Raw genomic sequence first — 18,709 nt, 5'->3', positions numbered from 1 at the left:
TATCCTCCAACATTGTGCCCAGAACTGATCTCAATATTGTAAATGCGGCCTCAGCAATGTCTTATACAACTGCAACATGACCTCCCAACTTCTATACTCAAAGTTAGTTTCTCTCTCTAAAGGAATAAATGCCTTTACTCTCCTGTAAGGCCTGCTCAAAGAAAAACGATCTCAACCTATATTCTGTCCACAAAGATGAAGCCTAAGATCAGGATCGAACCTGGGTCTCTGGCACCGACGCAGCAGCTCTATCAGATGCGCAATAGTACCAAACCTATCGCGTTCAATTCCTTCAGCTGTTCCTCTTTGCATTATATCAGTGTCTTTCTGAGATCTACTATATTCGGTGTTTAAGAAGGAACTGCAGATGCTGAAAAATCGAAGGTACACAATGCTGGAGAAACTCAGTGGGTGCAGCAGCATCTATGGAACGAAGGAAATAGGCAACGTTTCGGGCCGAAACCCTTCTTCAGACTGAATGGCAGTGCAGGAGTAGGCCACTCGGCCCTTCGAGCCAGCACTGCCATTCAATGTGATAATGGCTGATCATCCCCAATCAGTACCCCATTCCTGCCTTCTCCCCATGTGCCCTGACTCTGCTATCTTTAAGAGCCCTATCCAGCTCTCTCTTGAAAGTATCCAGAGAACCGGCCTCCACCGCCCTCTGAGGCAGAGAATTCCACTCTGGAACGTTTCGGCCCGAAACGTTGCCTATTTCCTTCGCTCCACAGATGCTGCTGCTCCCACTGAGTTTCTCCAGCATTTGTGTGTACCATCTACTATATTCATGCAGTTTACTTCATTGCCTGGGCAGCATGGTGGCACTGCAGTAGAGTTGCTGCCTTATGGCGCTAGAGATTTGGGTTTGATTTTGACTACGGATGCTGCCTGTATGAAGTTTGCACGTCTCCCCATGACCGCGCGGGTTTTCTCCAGGTTATCCAGTTTCTACTTTCATTCCAAAGACGTACAGGTTTGTAGATTAGTTGGTTTCTGTAAACTGCCAGTAGAGTTTAGGACAGTAATACATGGGTGATTGTTGGTCAGCAAGGACTCAGTAAGCCCAAGGGCCTGGTTCCACACTGTATCTCCAAACTAAGCTAATCCAAGGCTTGTAGCATCAGCAAATTTCAAATCTGAACCCAAGTAAAGGTAATTTAGAAATAAACAGAATAATACCAAGTCAAGAGTGTTTAATTGTGTATGAAGGAACTGCAGATGCTGGTTTAAACCAAAGATAGATACAAAAAGCTGGAGTAACTCAACGGGTCAGGCAGCATCTCTGGAGAGAAGGAATGGGTGACGTTTCGGGTCAAGACCCTTCTTCAGACTAGTTGGGGATAAGGGAAACGAGAGATATATACGGTGATGTGGAGAGATAACGAACAATGAATGAAAGATATGCAAAAAAAGTAACGGATAAAAGATGATAAGCTCTTTGTAGGGTGAAAATGAGAAGCTAGTGCTTGGGTGGGGGAGGGATAGAGAGAGAGAGAGAGAGAGAGAGAGAGAGAGAGAGAGAGAGAGAGAGGGAATGCTGGGGATACCTGAAGTGAGATGCCACTGGGCTGTGAGCTGTCCAAGCAAAATCTGAGCTGCTGTTCCTCCAATTTGCATTCACCCTCACTCTGACAATGGAGGAGACCAAGGACAGAAAGGTCTGTGTAGGAATGGGAAGGAGAATTAGTGTCCAGCAACCGGGAGATCAGGTAGGTTCAGGTGGGCACCGTCTATATCTCTCGTTTCCCTTATCCCTAACCTGTCTGAAGGGTCTCGACCCGAAACATCACCCATTCCTTCTCTCCAGAGATGCTGCCTGTCCCGCTGAGTTACTCCAGCTTTTTGTGTCTATCAAGAGTGTCTAATTTCCATATGTAGCAAAACGGAACCATGAAATTCTTTCTTGCAGCCCCTCAGCAGATATGTAAACACTGTACTCAATAGACAAGTATAATATACAAACAAACAAAACAAGAAAGAAGTCCAAGAAATAAAAAAATAAAAAACCAATATTATAGTTCAAAAGAGAATAAAGGTAGAGGTCCCTAGTGCAAACAAGACATTTTGTAGTTGAGAATTATATTTGAGTTTATAATGCATGATAGCTGTTGGGAAGAAGCTGTTTTGTGCAGCTGTACGTCAAAGTTTTCCGACTCCTGGACCTCTTTCGCGAAGGCAGGAGTGAAATGAGCGCGTGGCCAGGGTGGTGTGAATACTTGATGATACTGGCTGCTGATTTGAGGCAGCGTTTCCGATGGAGCCCTTCACTGGTGGGGAGTTCATTACCCGTGATGGACTGGGCAGTGTTCACCATGTTTCTCCTTCATTCCTGGCCGTTCGAGTTGCTGAGCCAGGACTTGGTGCAACCACTCAACGTGCTCTCCACCTGCAGAGGTTCAAGAGATCATTAGTTGACATGACAACTGATAAACATTAATCATATCTTACTCCATTTAAAAAAAAATGTTGATACCTTTGTTGCTTAATTTTCATTTTGCTTTAGCAAATGAAAAACTGCATTAGTTTGTTTCACACATTTCCTATTTTACACACATTGACACCATTTGATTAACTTATCAGGAAGATACATCATGAAATGAATTTTGCACTAAAGTGATGGCAGCTACAGAATGTTTACTGACAAAATATTGGAATGTATCGGCAAATCTATGTGATATTAAAAGCTCAGTTCGGTAGTTTATTGAGGTACAGTGAAAAGCGATCTTGTATGTGAAGCTTTGCATTCCTATTTAATACGTGGAAACTTGATACCCACTTTATCTTCTTCCAAAAATAGGCATGTAGATATGAGGATAGCTTGAAGGTAATCTACTGTCGAACTCCCCCTCTCAATTGCTTTAAACTCACACTGCCCACGCAAGGCAAAGCAACTTTTATCTTTGACAATGTCCCCGTGGCAACGTTTAATTTTGGATACACGGAAGATCCTTTGTTCGAGACGTTTGAAGTTCCCAAGGAAATCAAAAAGAGTGGCAGCAATGCACTTGAGATTAAAGTAAGTGAATTGTAATCGGAACAATTTAACTGTATACTTTGGCACATATTGCCTGTAAAAGAAAATCTAAGATTGTAGTCTTATGACATGCCTTTATATAATCTTTATTTAAATCTGAAAATATGCTTTGTCCAAATCATTTCTCCCCAATACCTCTGATAAATTGGTACATCTTGCAACTCGAGAGACATTTTCAAAAGTGTGTAACTGTCACAATTAATGACAGGAACCAGGAAGAATTAGCAGGTTTAAAAAAAAATTACTGGAATCATCCAGATCATCCTCATCTCCATTACACAACCTCATCGTTCCCCAGCCCCGCACGGCCCAATTTTACCTTCTCCCCAAAATCCACGAACCTGACTGTCCTGGCAGACCCATTGTCTCTGCCTGTTCATGCCCTCTCTGTGATTCCTCCATTACACAGCTACATCTCTTCACCAGATAAAAGCTGTCCAGGGTCTGACCTCCCCAGTAGAGCATGGGTGAAGCTCAACAGACTAGGTACTGGAGTTGGGCGTTTCAATGCCAGCATGTGGAGATGGGGGCTCCCTCCGCCAGAGTCCAGCCTGTGAATGCAGAGCAGAACAATAGACAGCCAACCATGTCATCTCTGGGTACCCGCTCTACCACCCACCCAATGGAGGCAGACATTGACGCAGAGGCAACAACCTGGCTGCTCAACACCCGGCATGAGAGCCAACTATTCCTTTGGTTTATGTTTCATTTGCAAGAAGAGGAAGATCCAGATCAGATCTTTGTTCATTACCAACATTCAGCATAATTGTTATTCATTGTATTCTTTGTTCCTCCAAAACATTCACTGGGCAAAGGGTTTAGAAACATAGAAACATAGAAATTAAGTGCAGGAGTAGGCCATTCGGTCCTTCGAGCCTGCACCGCCATTCAATATGATCATGGCTGATTATCCAACTCAGTATCCCGTACCTGCCTTCTCTCCATACCCTCTGATCCCCTTAGCCACAAGGGCCACATCTAACTCCCTCTTAAATATAGCCAATGAACTGGCCTCAACTACCTTCTGTGGCAGAGAATTCCATAGGTTCACCACTCTCTGTGTGAAAAAAGTTCTTCTCATCTCAGTTTTAAAGGATTTCCCCCTTATCCTTAAGCTGTGACCCCTTGTCCTGGACTTCCCCAACGTCGGGAGCAATCTTCCTGCATCTAGCCTGTCCAACCCCTTAAGAATTATATAAATTTCTATAAGATCCCCTCTCAATCTCCTAAATTCTAGAGAGTATAAACCAAGTCTATCCAGTCTTTCTTCATAAGACAGTCCTGACATCCCAGGAATCAGTCTGGTGAACCTTCTCTGCACTCCCTCTATGGCAATAATGTCCTTCCTCAGATTTGGAGACTAGTTGAAGAGTATAATCCAACTTACTAAGAACAATGCTGACTTGCATCAGTTCATGAATTTAAAATATCCCAAAGCAAATCAAAAGCCCATTGCATAGTTCTTGTCTGCGTCTGCATGTGACCGAGACGGCAGGTAGATAACTTGTCCCTATATCCCTGCCACTGGAATGAAGAAACAAGTGGTAAAATTTGCCTAAAAATATTGGGGGTTTTTTCCTCTCACTGATTAAGCAACTGGCGTGTGCTGACTTAGTCCCCAAGACTCTTATAGTTCATTGCAATCAGAGGGGAAAAGTGTACACATTCATTGTCACAGGCCTACTGAGTCAACAAAGACCCATCATTTATTCATTTGCCTCTGTACTCCACAATTTGAGATTTTTAATAGGAAAAAATCACTTGTGGTTAAGGTGCACATTGTCAGATTTTAATAAAGGCCATTTTTATACATTTTGGTTTCACCATGTAGAAATTACAGCAGTGTTTATACATAGTCTCCCCATTTCAGGGCACCATAATGTTTGTGACACAGCAATGTCATGTCAATGAAAGTAGTCATGTTTAGTATTTTGTTGCATATCCTTTGCATGCAATGACTGCTTGAAGTCTGCGATTCATGGACATCACCAGTTGCTGGGTGTCTTCTCTGGTGATGCTCTGCCAGGCCTGTATTACAGCCATCTTTAGCTTATGCTTGTTTTGAGGGCTAGTCCCCTTCAGTTTTCTCTTCAGCATATAAATGGCATGCTCAATTGGGTTCAGATCTGGCCCACTCAAGAATTGACCATTTTTTAGCTTTTGAAAAACTCCTTTGTTGCTTTAGCAGTATGTTTGGGATCATTGTCTTGCTGTAGAATGAACCGCCAGCCAATGAGTTTTGAGGCATTTGTTTGAACTTGAGTAGATAGGATGTGTCTATACACTTCAGAATTCATTTTGCTACTGCCATCAGCAGTTGTATCATCAATGAAGATAAGTGAGACAGTACCTTCAGCAGCCATACGTGTCCAGGCCTTAACACCCCCACCACTGTGTTTCACAGATGAGGTGGTATGCTTTGGATCTTGGGCAGTTCCTTCTCTCCTCCATGCTCTTGCCATCACTCTGATATGTTAATCTTCGTCTCATCTGTCCACAAGACCTTTTTCCAGAACCGTGTTTGCTCTTTTAAGTACTTCTTGGCAAACTGTAACCTGGCCATCCTATTTTTGCAGCTAACCAGTGGTTTGCATCTTGCAGTGTAGCCTCTGTATTTCGGTACATGAAGTCTTCTGCGGATAGTGGCCATTGACAAATCCACACCTGACTCCTGAAGAGTGTTTCTGATCTGTCGGACAGGTGTTTGAGGATGTTTCCTTATTATAGAGAGAATTCTTCTGTCATCAGCTGTGGAGGTCTTCCTTGGCCTGCCAGTACCTTTGCGATTAGTAAGCTCACCAGTGCTCTCTTTCTTCTTAATGATGTTCCAAACAGTTAGTTTTGGTAAGCCTGAGATTTGGCTGATGTCTCTAACAGTTTTATTCTTGTTTCTCAGTCTCATAATGGCTTCTTTGACTTTCATTGGCACAACTTTGGTCCTCAAGTTGATAAACAGCAATAAAAGTTTCCAAAGGTGATAGAAAGACTGGAGGAAAGACTAGGTGCTGAGACCTGCGTTAAGGAGGCAATTAAACACACCTGAGCAATTACAAAAGCATGTGAAGCCATGTGTCCCAAACATTATGTTGCCCTGAAAAGGGGGTACTATATATAAACACCGCTGTAATTTCTACATGGTGAAACCAAAATGTATAAAAATGGTCTTTAATAAAATCTGACAATGTGCACTTTAACCACATGATTTTTTTTTTTCTATTGCAAATCTCAAATTGTGGAGTACAGAGGCAAATAAATAAATGATGGGTCTTTGTCCCAAACATTATGGAGGGCACTGTATATATAGATATACACACACACACACACACACACACACACACACACACACACACACACACACACACACACACACACACACACATACACATACACACACACACACACACACACAATCAATGCTGTTAATCTATGCCAGAGTCTATCTTCTCAAAATGTTGATTGAAGTTTATAACTGTACACCATTCATTTGTCCAAAATGTTTGTTTAATTTTTGCAATAATTCTAACAACTTACATAGGAATGTTTTGTTTTAGTTTCAAGGACAACTAATTCAACCTGATGCTATCAATGGCAAAATACTGACAATTGGAAACCAGAGCTGTGAGCACATACAACTGAAACCAAACACTTTGATTTGCACCATACCTCAGGAACTTCTGGCTTCACGAAGTGAATTGGATGTGCAAGTAAGAGATATTTATGATTAAATTCTTGCATAATTAGATTTTAGTGGTTCATGGAAGTAGGGTGTTCAAGTGGCAGAACGTACACTCTAATTGTTTTATCTTCTCCACATTATCATAATTTGTACTTTTGAACATGGTGATGAATAACTGATGAAAGAAGCTGATTTATTCATTGATATAAGAAGTGTGTCGAGCCCTGCAATTGTAGATTTATAGAGGGTAAATAAATAGATGGAAACAGCTCCAATTAGCAAATGGTGAAACGGGACACGAGTTGTCAAGCAAATAATTCTTTATTCGTAATACACAGCACAGTACAGCTCCCAAAACCACAACTAGGGGCACGGGCGTTCCTGACCCTTTATATACCCCAGGGGAGCCCCGTGACCTGCGCCTCCCGTCAAACCAAGTCACGTGACCCAAGCCCATGAGCCGAGGGTTAGCACCACGCGTGGCTAACCACTAGGGGCCGCCACAATGGTTCAAATACCAGGAAAAGCTGATTTTAAATGTTAACTTAACAATACAAGAGGTTATGGGAAGGAATTCACTTTGCACGGAGTGGTAGGAATCAGGAACTCGGCCCCTGAAATGGTGATCACAACACCATCAATCAGGGATTGAGGTTTACAGATAATTACATTGGCACATGGGAGAGAATAAATTGCAGGGGAGAACAGTTCTGAAATTCCATGGAAGAACGCTTGGTAGGATATTTGACATACGTTGCATCCATATAACCATGGCCTCACCTTTTGTCTCCTGTTCATTAAGGGTTTATTGACTATTTTACAGACCTGAGCCAATTTTAATTGCAGTTCAAAAGTTTAGTTTATTGTACATGTTGTTGCAAAATCAAGGCATTAAAGGCTACAGAGCAATTAGTGGTAAAATAGGAATAGAACATTGTCAGCATGGACTCAGTGGGCCGAGGGGCCGATTTCTGTGATTAATAACTCTGTGAAATGCTTCTCTTGAAATATTTGGTAAAAGAAATCTAGGCAAATTAGAATCATGTCTAAGTAATTCTAGATTATATATTTTGCAGACAACTGTAACCACGCCTTTTTTTCTTAATCTTTTCATTTCCTCTCAGTGGAAAAAAGCAAATTCATCAATTTATTTGGGAACAATAATCGTCCTTGAAAATAAGAATTTAATTCCATTCCTGAGTGTGGTTGCGATAATATTCCTGGGTCTTCTGATAATTGGAATATTTATTTGGAGGTACAAGAAGAAAAAGATGAAAGGTACTTATTGTTCAATATGCTTCCTCTATACAATCTTATTAATTTCTTAATGCATGTTGCACTCTTTTACTGCATGTTGCAATCACAGTTCTTCCTAATGAGATCTCAATGCCAATTCAAACTGCAAAATTCTCCATTTTCACCATCTAATTTGACCTTGTTTTACTAAAAGATCTAAACCCAGATGTAGTGAGGTATGACGGAGGAACGCACACATTGCACCTCGATCGGCTTGTGAATACAAGAGCACGAAATAGTATCACTACAGAAATGATATCTCATGAATCTTCTGACTATCGTACGACTCTGCAAGACGGTATGATGATTTAGTCCACATCTTAATTCAATATTGAACCATGTATTCTATTCTCCTGAGACCAAAATCCTTAATGAATACAGACACAAAATGCTGGAGTAACTCAGCAGGCAGCATCTCTGGAGATAAGGAATGGGTGACGTTTAGGGTCAAGACCCTTCTTCAGACTGATGTCAGGGGAGTGGGCGGGACAAAGATAGAATGCAGTTGGAGACAGTAAGACTGGTGAGAGGGAATGCAGAGAGGGAAAGCAAGGACTATATGAAGTTGGAGAAGTCAATGTTCATACTGCTGGGGTGTAAACTACCCAAGCAAAATATGAGGTGCTTCTCCTCCAATTTGCGCTGGGCCTCACTCTGACAATGGAGGAGGCCCAGGACAGAAAGATCACATTGGGAATGGGAGGGGGAGTTGAAGTGCTTGGGCACCAGGAGATCAGCATGGTTAAGACGGACTGAGCAGAGGTCTTCAGTAAAATGATCGCCGAGCCTGCGCTTGGTCTCGCCGATGTACAGAAGTTGACACCTGGAACAGTGGATACAGTAGATGAGGTTGGAGGAGATGCAGGTGAACCTCAGCCTCACCTGGAACAACTGTTGGGGTCCTTGGATGGAGTCGAGGGGGGAAGTAAAGGGACAGGTGTTGCATCTCCTGCAGTTGCAGGGGAAAGTACCTGAGGAGGGAGTGGTTTGGGTGGGAAGGAACGAGTTGACCAGGGAGTTGCGGAGGGAATGGTCTCCGCGGAAAACAGGAAGGGTTGGATATGGGAAGATGTGGCCAGTAGTGGGATCCCGTTGGAGGTGGCGAAAGTGTTGGAGGATTATATGCTGTATGCAACGGCTGATGGGATGGTAGGTGAGGACAAGAGGGACTCTGTCCTTGTTGCGAATGGGGGAGGGGGAGCAAGAGTGGAGCTGCAGGATATCGAGGAGACACTAGTGAGAGCCAACTATAATGGAAGAGGAGAACCCCCGTTTCCTAAAGAATGAGGACATCTCCGATGATCTAATATGGAACACCTCATCCTGGGCGCAGATGCGGCGTAGACGGAGGAATTGGGAGTGGGGGATAGAGTCTTTACAGGAAGCAGGGTGGGAAGAAGTATAATATAGATAGCTATGGGAGTCGGTGAGTTTGTGATAGATGTTGGTCAATAGTCTGTTACCGGCGATGGAGACGGTGAGATCTAGAAATGGTAGGGAGATGTCGGAGATGATCCGTGAATTTGAGTGCAGGATGGAAATTAGTGGCGAAGTTGATGAAGTCAGTGAGTTCTGCATGGGTGCAGGAGGTAGCACCAATGCAGTCGTCAATGTAGCAGAGGTAGAGTTCGGGGATAGGGCCAGTGTATGTCTGGAACGGGGATTGTTCGACGTAATGTACAAAGATGCAGGCATAGCTGGGGCCCATGTGAGTGCCCATAGCTACGCCTTGGATTTGGAGGAAGTGGGAGGAGTCCAATGAGAAGTTGTTGAGGGCAAGGACCAGCTCTGCTGGGTGGAGGAGAGTATTAGTAAATGGAAATTGGCTGGTTCTGCGGTCGAGGAAGAAACGGAGGGCTTTTAAGACCTTCCTGGTGGGGGGTGGAGGTGTAGAGTGACTCAAATGGCAAAAACACAAATTGGAGGAACAGCACCTCATATTTTGCTTGGGTAGCTTACACCCGAGCAGTATGAACTTTGAGTAGCTCTTGCTTTCCGTCTCTCTCCCCCTTCCCAGTTCTCCCACCTGTCTTACTGTCTCTGACTACATTTTTACTTTGTCCCGCCCACTCCCCTGACATCAGTCTGAAGAAGGGTCTCGATCCGAAACGTCACCCATTCCTTCTCTCCAGAGATGCTGCCTGTCCCGCTGAGTTACTCCAGCATTTTGTGTACACCTTTGATTTAAATCAGCATCTGCTGTTCTTTTCTACACATCGTTAATGAATGCTCTGCTTTAAGTTGTTCTCCGGTGTTTGACCCAAGTGGCCATTCTGCATTTTACCAATAGCTGCATCACGTGTCCAATCCCACCCTTCCCTCAGCAGGTTTACACATATGGAGATACTAGCAACTACTTTGTGTAGGATGGAACTGCAGATGCTGGTTTAAACCGAAGATAGACACAATAAGGCCAGGGTAGCTCAGCAGGACAGGCAGCCAATGCGTCAGCGTGAGAACGCGATACGTCACGCAGGCGTCGCGGGATTATGCATGCGATTCCACGCCTCACCGTGCGCAATGCGTGCGTCACCCACACGCACCCTACGTGTCACAATGCATCGACCTATTTTACATATGACGCGTAAATAAGGAACAAATGATGGCAAAGTGGGACAGGCCCTTTAATCTCTGTCTCCCTCTGAAGAAGAGTCTCAACCTGAAACATCACCCTTTCCTTCTCTCCAGAGATGCTGCCTGAGTAACTCCAGCATTTTGTGTCTATCTTCAGTGTAAACCAGCATCTGCAGTTCCTTCCTGCACATTGCGGCTACAGTGTGTGTGTGTTTGACACAAAGCTTCAGACAGCTCATGCAAGCACCCCTTCTTATATCTGCCTATTTCCACCTCTACAGCATCCGCCAAATCTATTGGGATCTCGTCTCATCTGCTGCTGAAACAATAACCCCCACCTTTGCATCTTCCATTCTTAATTAGTCCAATCCTCTTCACTCATTCTGTTTAAGAAGGAACTGCAGATGCTGGAAAATTGAAGTTAGACTGGAAGGTAAATGCTGGAGAAACTCAGCGGGTGAGGCAGCATCTATGGAGCGAAGGAAATAGGCAACGTTTCGGGCCGAAACGTTGCCTATTTCCTTCGCTCCATAGATGCTGCCGCACCCGCTGTGTCTCTTCACTCATTCTAATAATAATAATAATAAATTTTATTTATGGGCGCCTTTCAAGAGTCTCAAGGACACCTTACAAAAATTTAGCAGGTAGAGGAAAAACATGTAAGGGGAATGAAATAAATAGTAGAGACATGACTAGTACACAAAGTAAAGACAGAATTCAATTCAAAACACAGTATGAGGCAATTAATGCACAGATGAAAAGGGAGGGGGACGTGGGGCTAAGGATAGGCAGAGGTGAAGAGATGGGTCTTGAGGCGGGACTGGAAGATGGTGAGGGACACGGAATTGCGGATCAGTTGGGGGAGGGAGTTCCAGAGCCTGGGAGCTGCCCTGGAGAAGGCTCTGTCCCCAAAACTGCGGAGGTTGGACTTGTGGATGGAGAGGAGACCGGCTGATGTGGTTCTGAGGGACCGTGAGGGTTGGTAGGGTGAGAGGAGGTCAGTGAGATATGGGGGGGCCAGATGGTGGAGGGCTTTGTAGGTGAGGATCAGGATTTTGTAGGTGATCCGGTGGGAGATGGGAAGCCAGTGAAGTTGTTTGAGGACTGGAGTGATGTGATGCCAGGATTTGGTGTGGGTGATGAGTCGGGCGGCTGCGTTCTGGACCAGTTGGAGTCGGTTGATGTAGGTGGAGCTGATGCCAAGGAGAAATGAGTTGCAATAGTCCAGTCGGGAGGAGATGAAGGCATGGATGAGTCTTTCAGCAGCGGGAGGTGTGAGAGAGGGTCTGAGTTTGGCGATGTTGCGGAGATGAAAGAAGGAGGTTTTAATGACATGGCGGATGTGAGGCTCAAGGGAGAGGGTGGAATCAAAGATCACGCCAAGGTTGCGGGCCTGGGGAGATGGGGAGACAGTGGTGCCGTCGATGGTGAGAGTGGGGTTATTGATTTTGCTGAGTGTGGCTTTGGAGCCTATGAGGAGGAATTCTGTCTTATCGCTGTTGAGTTTGAGGAAGTTATGTTGCATCCAGGTTTTTATAGCTGACAAACAGGAGTTGATATGGGAGAGGGGGGGATTGTGGGAGGATTTGGTGCCGAGGTAGATCTGGGTGTCATCGGCGTAACAGTGGAAGTCCAGGTTGAAGTGGCGGAGTATCTGACTAAGGGGGAGGATGTAGATGATGAAGAGGAGGGGGCTGAGTACGGAGCCTTGGGGAACGCCTTGAGTGACTGTGGCTGTAGCAGAGGTGTGGTTGTGGAGAGAGATGAAGTGGGATCTGTTGGAAAGGTAGGAATGGAGCCAGTTGAGTGCAGCTGTCATTCTACTTGTCTTGCAGTACAGGTCATCAAAAATCTCTCTGCCCTACGCCCAATGATATGTCCCATTCACACTTCATCCCTTCTCCTTGCACTCATCCTATACAGGTTCCTGTTGAACAATGTCCTGCTGTTTAAATTCCCATTGGTTTAAATGCCCCTTGAGTTACATAATAAAAGACATATTTTTTGGGGGGATCTAAAACAAAAAGATGTTTTCAGCTGGGCAGAGCCATATGTGAAGAAATAAATACTGAGAGTAATTAATAAGTATTTGTATTGCTCTTTACAAAGCCTAACGATGAGAAAAATATTTACAAAACTATATCTTCAAAACATCTGAACCCAGGAAATTTGTTCCACCATCTGTAATTATTGGAAAGATGATGGATGGTAATTAATATGAGGTTATCCACTTTGATGGCAAGAACAGGAAGGCCAATTATTATCTGAATGGTGTCAAGGTAGGAAAAGGGGAAGTAAAACGGGATCTGGGGGTCCTTGTTCATCAGTCAAAGTAAGCATGCACGTACAGCAGGCAGTGAAGAAAACTAATAGCATGTTGGCCTTCATATCAAGAGGAGTTAAGTATAGGAGCAAAGAGATCCTTCTGCAGTTGTACAGGGCCCTGGTGAGACCACACCTGGAGTATTGTGTGCAGTTTTGGTCTCCAAATTTGAGGAAGGACATTCTCGCTATTGAGGGAGTGCAGCGTAGGTTCACAAGGTTAATTCCCGGGATGGCGGGACTGTCATATGTTGAAAGAATGGAGCGACTGGACTTGTATATACTGGAATTTAGAGGGATGAGAGGGGATCTTATTGAAACTTATAGGATTATTAAGGGATTGGACACGCCAGAGGCAGGAAACATGTTCCCGATGTTCGGTGAGTCCAGAACCGGGGGCCACAGTTTAAGAATAAGGGGTAGGCCATTTAGAATGGAGATGAAGAAAAACTTTTTCACCCAGAGAGTTGTGAGTCTGTGGAATTCTCTGCCTCAGAAGGCAGTGGAGGCTAATTCACTGGATGCTTTCAAGAGAGAGTTAGATAGAGCTCTTAAAGATAGCGGAGTCAAGGGATATGGGGAGAAGGCAGGAACGGGGTACTGATTGTGGATGATCAGACATGATCACAGTGAATGACGGTGCTGGATCAAAGGGCCGAATGTCCTACTCCTGCACGTATTGTCTATTGAAAGTAGACAATGCTACCCAGTATTTATGTAGCATTGATTCCTTCTGCAGTTGGGTGAAGAATGGTCAGGTAAAACTAACCCTCACAGTTATCTGGAGTACACTTCCTCCCACCTTGCCTCTTGCAAGGACACTAATCACTGCTCTCAATTCCTCTGTCTCTGCTATATCTGCTCCCAAGATGAGGCTTTCCATTCTAGGTCATCCGAGATGTCCTCCTTCTTTAGTAAACATGGTTTCCCCCCCCCCCCCCCCCCCCCGCTGTCATAGATGGACCCCTCATCCACATCTCTGCTGTGTCCTGTGGTTCTGCTCTCACTCCCCCTCCCCACAGACAGAACTTAGAGTCCTCCTGTTCCTTTCATCCCAGCAGCCTCCACCTCCAACATCCTCTGATCTATCGTCCATGACATCTCCCTCACCAGTCACATCATCCCATCTCCACCTTTTTCCGTCTTCAGTAGGGACCGTTCCCTCCGCACCTCCTTGGTTCACTTGTCTCTTCCCACTAAAACCACCTCCTCCCCAGGTACTTCTCCCTGCAACTGCAGGAGATGTAACACATGTCCTCCTTCCTCATATCCATCCTGGGGACCCTACCATCCTTGCAGGTGAGACAAGTCAAGTGTACCTCCTCTTACCTCATCTACTGCAGCCAGTTTCCTGCACATTGGCAAAACCCAGTGTAGACTTGGTGACCTTTTCACTGTACACAATCTCAGTCCACCAAGGTCTACTGCATCTCTCGCTTGCTAGCCATTTTAACTCCCCTTCCCATTCCCACACTGACCTTTTTGTCCTGGGCCTCCTCAATTGCAAGAGAGAGGCCACATGCAAACTGGAGGAACGGCACCTTATATTACGCTTGGATCGCGTACAACCCAATGTAATTCCCCTTCCCCCACCCCCCTTTCCACTGTCCAACCTGGAATCCCACCTATTTCTAACCCCCTCCTACATTCCTTCCTCTGGCTTCACAGTTTGCAGCTCATCTATCCCAGACCTTCTGCTATTATCACTTGCCTTCTTTCCAACCATCTTCCCATATGGGAGCGAGGAGTCCAATGGGAGCAGGGAGAAGAAGGAATGATCGGGTGTGACAAGTCTTTGATTATGTTGGCTGCTTTTCCAAGGATGTGTGAAGTGTAGATTAGTTTAGTTTTAGTTTAGAGATACAATGCAGAAACAGGCCTTTCGGCCCACTGGGTCCGCGCCGACCAGCGATCCCTGCACATAACATTATCCTACACGCACACTAGGGACAATTTTTACATTTACTAAGCCAATTAATCTACAAACCTGTACGTCTTTGGAGTGTGGGAGGAAACTGAAGATCTCGGGGAAAAAAACCCAAGCATGTCACGGGGAGGACGTACAAACTCCATACAGACAGCGCCCATAGTCGGGATCGAACCCCGGCCTCCGGCGCTGCATTCGCTGTAAGACAGCAACTCTACTGCTGCGCCACTGTGACAGCCCTAGATGGAGGCAATTGTAGGGATTCTGTTCTGTGGGATGGACTGGGCTACATCCATAACTCTCTGCAATTGTGTGCGATCTAGGGCAGAGCTATTCCCAAACCGACCGATGATGCAAGCCAACTGTATGTTTTCTATTGTGCATCTGTGGAAGCTCGTGAGAGTCATTGGAGGCATGCCAAATTTCCTCAGTCTTCCTGGGAAGTAAAGGCGTTGTTATGCCTTCTTGCTTCAATGTAGCCGGTCCACAACAAATTGTTGGTAATATTAATGCCAAGGAATCTGAAGCTCTCTACTATTTCTGAAGCCAAGATAGCAAACATTATCAGGCAGCCATTTATTTAGTAAGTAGCTATGAAATAGAAAATAGAAAATAGCAGCATCTGTGAAGGGAAATTGCCTAACAATGCACCTGTGGTAAAATTAAAGCAGGAATTTGGCAGTATGACCAGGACCGACATTGTGGGCCAAAGGGCCTACTGCTGTGCTGTACTATGTTCAGGTGAAAATAAGTTTGTTTCTTATCGTTAACAGATCCGTTCCAGAACTTAACACAAGGAGCATCTTACAGACAGGCCCAGTTTTCCCACTCGGATCTGACTTGCATTTTGTCAAGTGGGGACCTGGATTCAACCACGCCGTTGTTGCAAAGTGACGTGAACATAAACGTCAGCAGCCTGGACTCTGAACTACTGAAAGAGGTGCAGCACATGCTTATAAGTGCAGACGCCCTGACAATGCACACTGCAGAGGTGATAGGAAGAGGCAAGTTTTAAAATCGTTCCTGATGTCATATCATACTGAAGAAGCAACTCATCATCGAATAATTTAAGATATCTTTAGATTTGTCTAATTCCTTTTAGCAGGTGGCAATAGCTACTGTGTTGTATCAATGTGTTAATAGCATTCTGGTCAAGAGTTAGTAATGCAGCATTGACTGGCAATCAAACGTTGCACATTAGCATGGCCCCAAACTACAGGATTGTTGTCCTTGCTTTACCACTGGAAATCAATACTTGAAGAATGGACAGAGGACCAAGCATTAAGACTGAAATTCTGTTCATAATTGTTGACAAAGCCAATCATAGGCAAATCTAGAGGCACAAAGGTTGCAGGAAACAGGCAGGAAAGTAGTGTAGAGGCCGCGATCTGATCAGCCATGATCTGACTGGCAAAGACAAGTCAAGGAGGCTATTTCTTTAGTTTAGTTTAGAGATACAGCGCAGATACAGTCCCTATGTCCCACCAAGTCCACACAGACCAGTGATCCTGGCTCACATACTGTCCTATATCGTGCAAGTATAGTATACACTATCCCACTACACACACTAGGGACAACTTACAATGATACCAAGCCTATTAACTTACAAACCTGTACATCTTTAGAGTGTGGGAGGAAACCAGAGCTCCTGGAGGAAACCCACGCTGGTCACGGAGAGAACATACAAACTATGTGCGCACAGCACCCATAGTCAGGATCAAACCTGGGTCTCCGGAACTCTACCGCGGCACCACCGTGCTGCCCTCTGTCTGTCTGTCTGCTTAGCCTGGGCCTGTATGTGTTTCCAAGGTTTCCAAGGTTTGGAAACAGAATTATCAAAACATTTACATCATGTCACGGGAAAGAATGAATCCGTTGCCACAAAGTTTAGGAAAAGGGTCCCTTGAATGGTTGGGGCTGGCAACCTATAATTGTAAAGACACCTCCCAGCTCCCCTGCCCCACCTCGACGGTGGTAGTCCGAATCAAACCTGGCAGCTCAGGGAAGGAACCCTCAAAGCCATGCCTGGTCTGGTCAAACTGTACAAAATAACATATCATTTCTCCGAAGGGAAGAAACGTCTATGACACTCAATTTCTTGTAGAGATTCAAAAGTAGCAGCAGCACAGTGTGGACCAGCCTGTGGTCTGCAAGTTCCTGAACCCAATCCTGAAGTCGGATATGCAGGTGAACCCTGTCCTCTCAACCTTGGGGGGGTCAAGGAAAGAGCATTCACTCTGTTTCCCTGATTCTACCAATATTTCCACCACCACGCACAAGAAGCACAAGACAGACACCATTGTATGCAGATGCCGAGAAGTGTGTTCGGCTCTGGCTGAACAATTTTAAATCTTCTGATGTGGACTCACCAAAGAAGCACTTTGTCACCTGCTTATTATTCACAGGGACTGAATTCTGCCAGAAATCAATGATATTCTCCTATGGCAACCAGTATAAGAACCAGATGAAGGATGTGAGAGGCACCAGTGCTTTTTGACTGTAAATTGACATAATGCATTGGCAATGGCAGCCGGCTTCAGGACAGTATCGGACACAATGTTTCTACTGCTCTAGTTGGAAAAGCAAAGGCTGCCATAGATTCCCGAGATAGTTACTGAGTTCCCCAGGCCAATATGCTCTTTCAGGTGTAACCTCCACTGAAATGAGTTGTTATACCTAGCTGGGGTTCTTCAGATTGAGCTTTGTCCGATGCATTTTTACAGTAAATGATGCTTAAAAAATTACTATTTCTTTTTTTAAAGCTTTATTTTATATTCCTTTTGCTCAAAATGTAATAGGTCACTTTGGCTGTGTGTGCCATGGAACACTCATTGCCCAAGACGGGAAACATGTACATTGTGCTGTGAAGTGCCTCAACAGTAAGTAAAAAAGACATTCATAATAGCATGATTTTAAAATTACTTCCAAAGAAACATTCCAAGATGCTGTTTACAATGTCTATAATCTCGAGTAAGCTATTCAATGTAAGAAGCATAGTATTCTACCTGTAATGTTAATACACCCTATCTGTTTACACAGGAATCACCTGCATAGAACAGGTAACCCAATTTCTGAAGGAAGGATTGATAATGAAAGATTTCAAACATGTTAATGTCCTCTCTCTGCTTGGAATCGGCCTTCCTAACCAAGGATCCCCACTAGTAGTGTTGCCTTACATGAAACACGGTGACCTACGGAACTTCATCAGAGAAGAAAGTCATGTAAGTAACTCATAACCATGCAATATTTTTGGGGAATGCTTAGACAAGCTACTCAAAATGAGTTTAATTTCAGATACGAATTGTTTTTGTATAGACATGTGTTATGTTTAGTTTAGAGATACAGCAGGGAAACAGGCCCTTCGACCCACTGAGTCCACACCGACCATTGATCACCCGTTCCCACTAGTTCTATGTTATCCTACATAAGGGCTGTCCCGGTGACTGTCGGCATCATTCACTGACGTATCAGGTCACCGAAACAGACGAGGCCAGTGTCGCAACTTTTTTTTTGTCGCCACTGGATTTTGAAATGTTCAAAATCTTTCTGCAACCCTGATACGTCAGTCAATGATGCCGGCAGTCGCCAAAAAAGACCGCCAAGTGGGACAGGCCCTTTATGCATCCACTCCCTACACAATAAGGACAATTTTGAAGAGGCCAATTAACCTTTAAACCCACCTGGAAGAGAGCAGGAGCACCCAAAGGAAATCTAAGCGGTCACATGGAGACCGTGCAAACTCCACACAGACAGCACCCGAGATCAGGATTGGACCCTGGTCCCTGGTGCTGTGAGGTAGCAGTTCCACCAGCTGCCCTACTTTGCTGGATAAATCACGTCATTCATAGTCATTGGAATAAGGGAAAAATGTGTATTTAAA

At 44.6% G+C, this 18,709-nt stretch overlaps 1 protein-coding gene across 2 annotated transcripts in view; it reads left to right on the top strand.

The window, feature by feature from the left end:
- met (MET proto-oncogene, receptor tyrosine kinase) overlaps positions 1-18,709 on the top strand; it is a 185,057-nt gene that overhangs the window by 150,619 nt on the left and 15,729 nt on the right. The window contains exons 11-17 of one of the 2 annotated variants that reach the window (XM_033038323.1): positions 2,798-3,016; positions 6,586-6,738; positions 7,835-7,988; positions 8,161-8,304; positions 15,603-15,833; positions 17,628-17,708; positions 17,869-18,050. In XM_033038323.1, coding sequence (XP_032894214.1) covers positions 2,798-3,016; positions 6,586-6,738; positions 7,835-7,988; positions 8,161-8,304; positions 15,603-15,833; positions 17,628-17,708; positions 17,869-18,050 — 1,164 coding nt within the window. The remainder of the gene's footprint in view (positions 1-2,797; positions 3,017-6,585; positions 6,739-7,834; positions 7,989-8,160; positions 8,305-15,602; positions 15,834-17,627; positions 17,709-17,868; positions 18,051-18,709) is intronic. The other variant, XM_033038324.1, reaches the window with a different exon arrangement.

Source organism: Amblyraja radiata, chromosome 19 (assembly GCF_010909765.2).
Source record: "Amblyraja radiata isolate CabotCenter1 chromosome 19, sAmbRad1.1.pri, whole genome shotgun sequence".
NCBI classification, from domain to species: Eukaryota; Metazoa; Chordata; class Chondrichthyes; order Rajiformes; family Rajidae; genus Amblyraja; species Amblyraja radiata.
The sequence above is the reverse complement of the archived record's forward strand: the minus strand, read 5'-3'. Positions and strand labels throughout refer to the sequence as shown.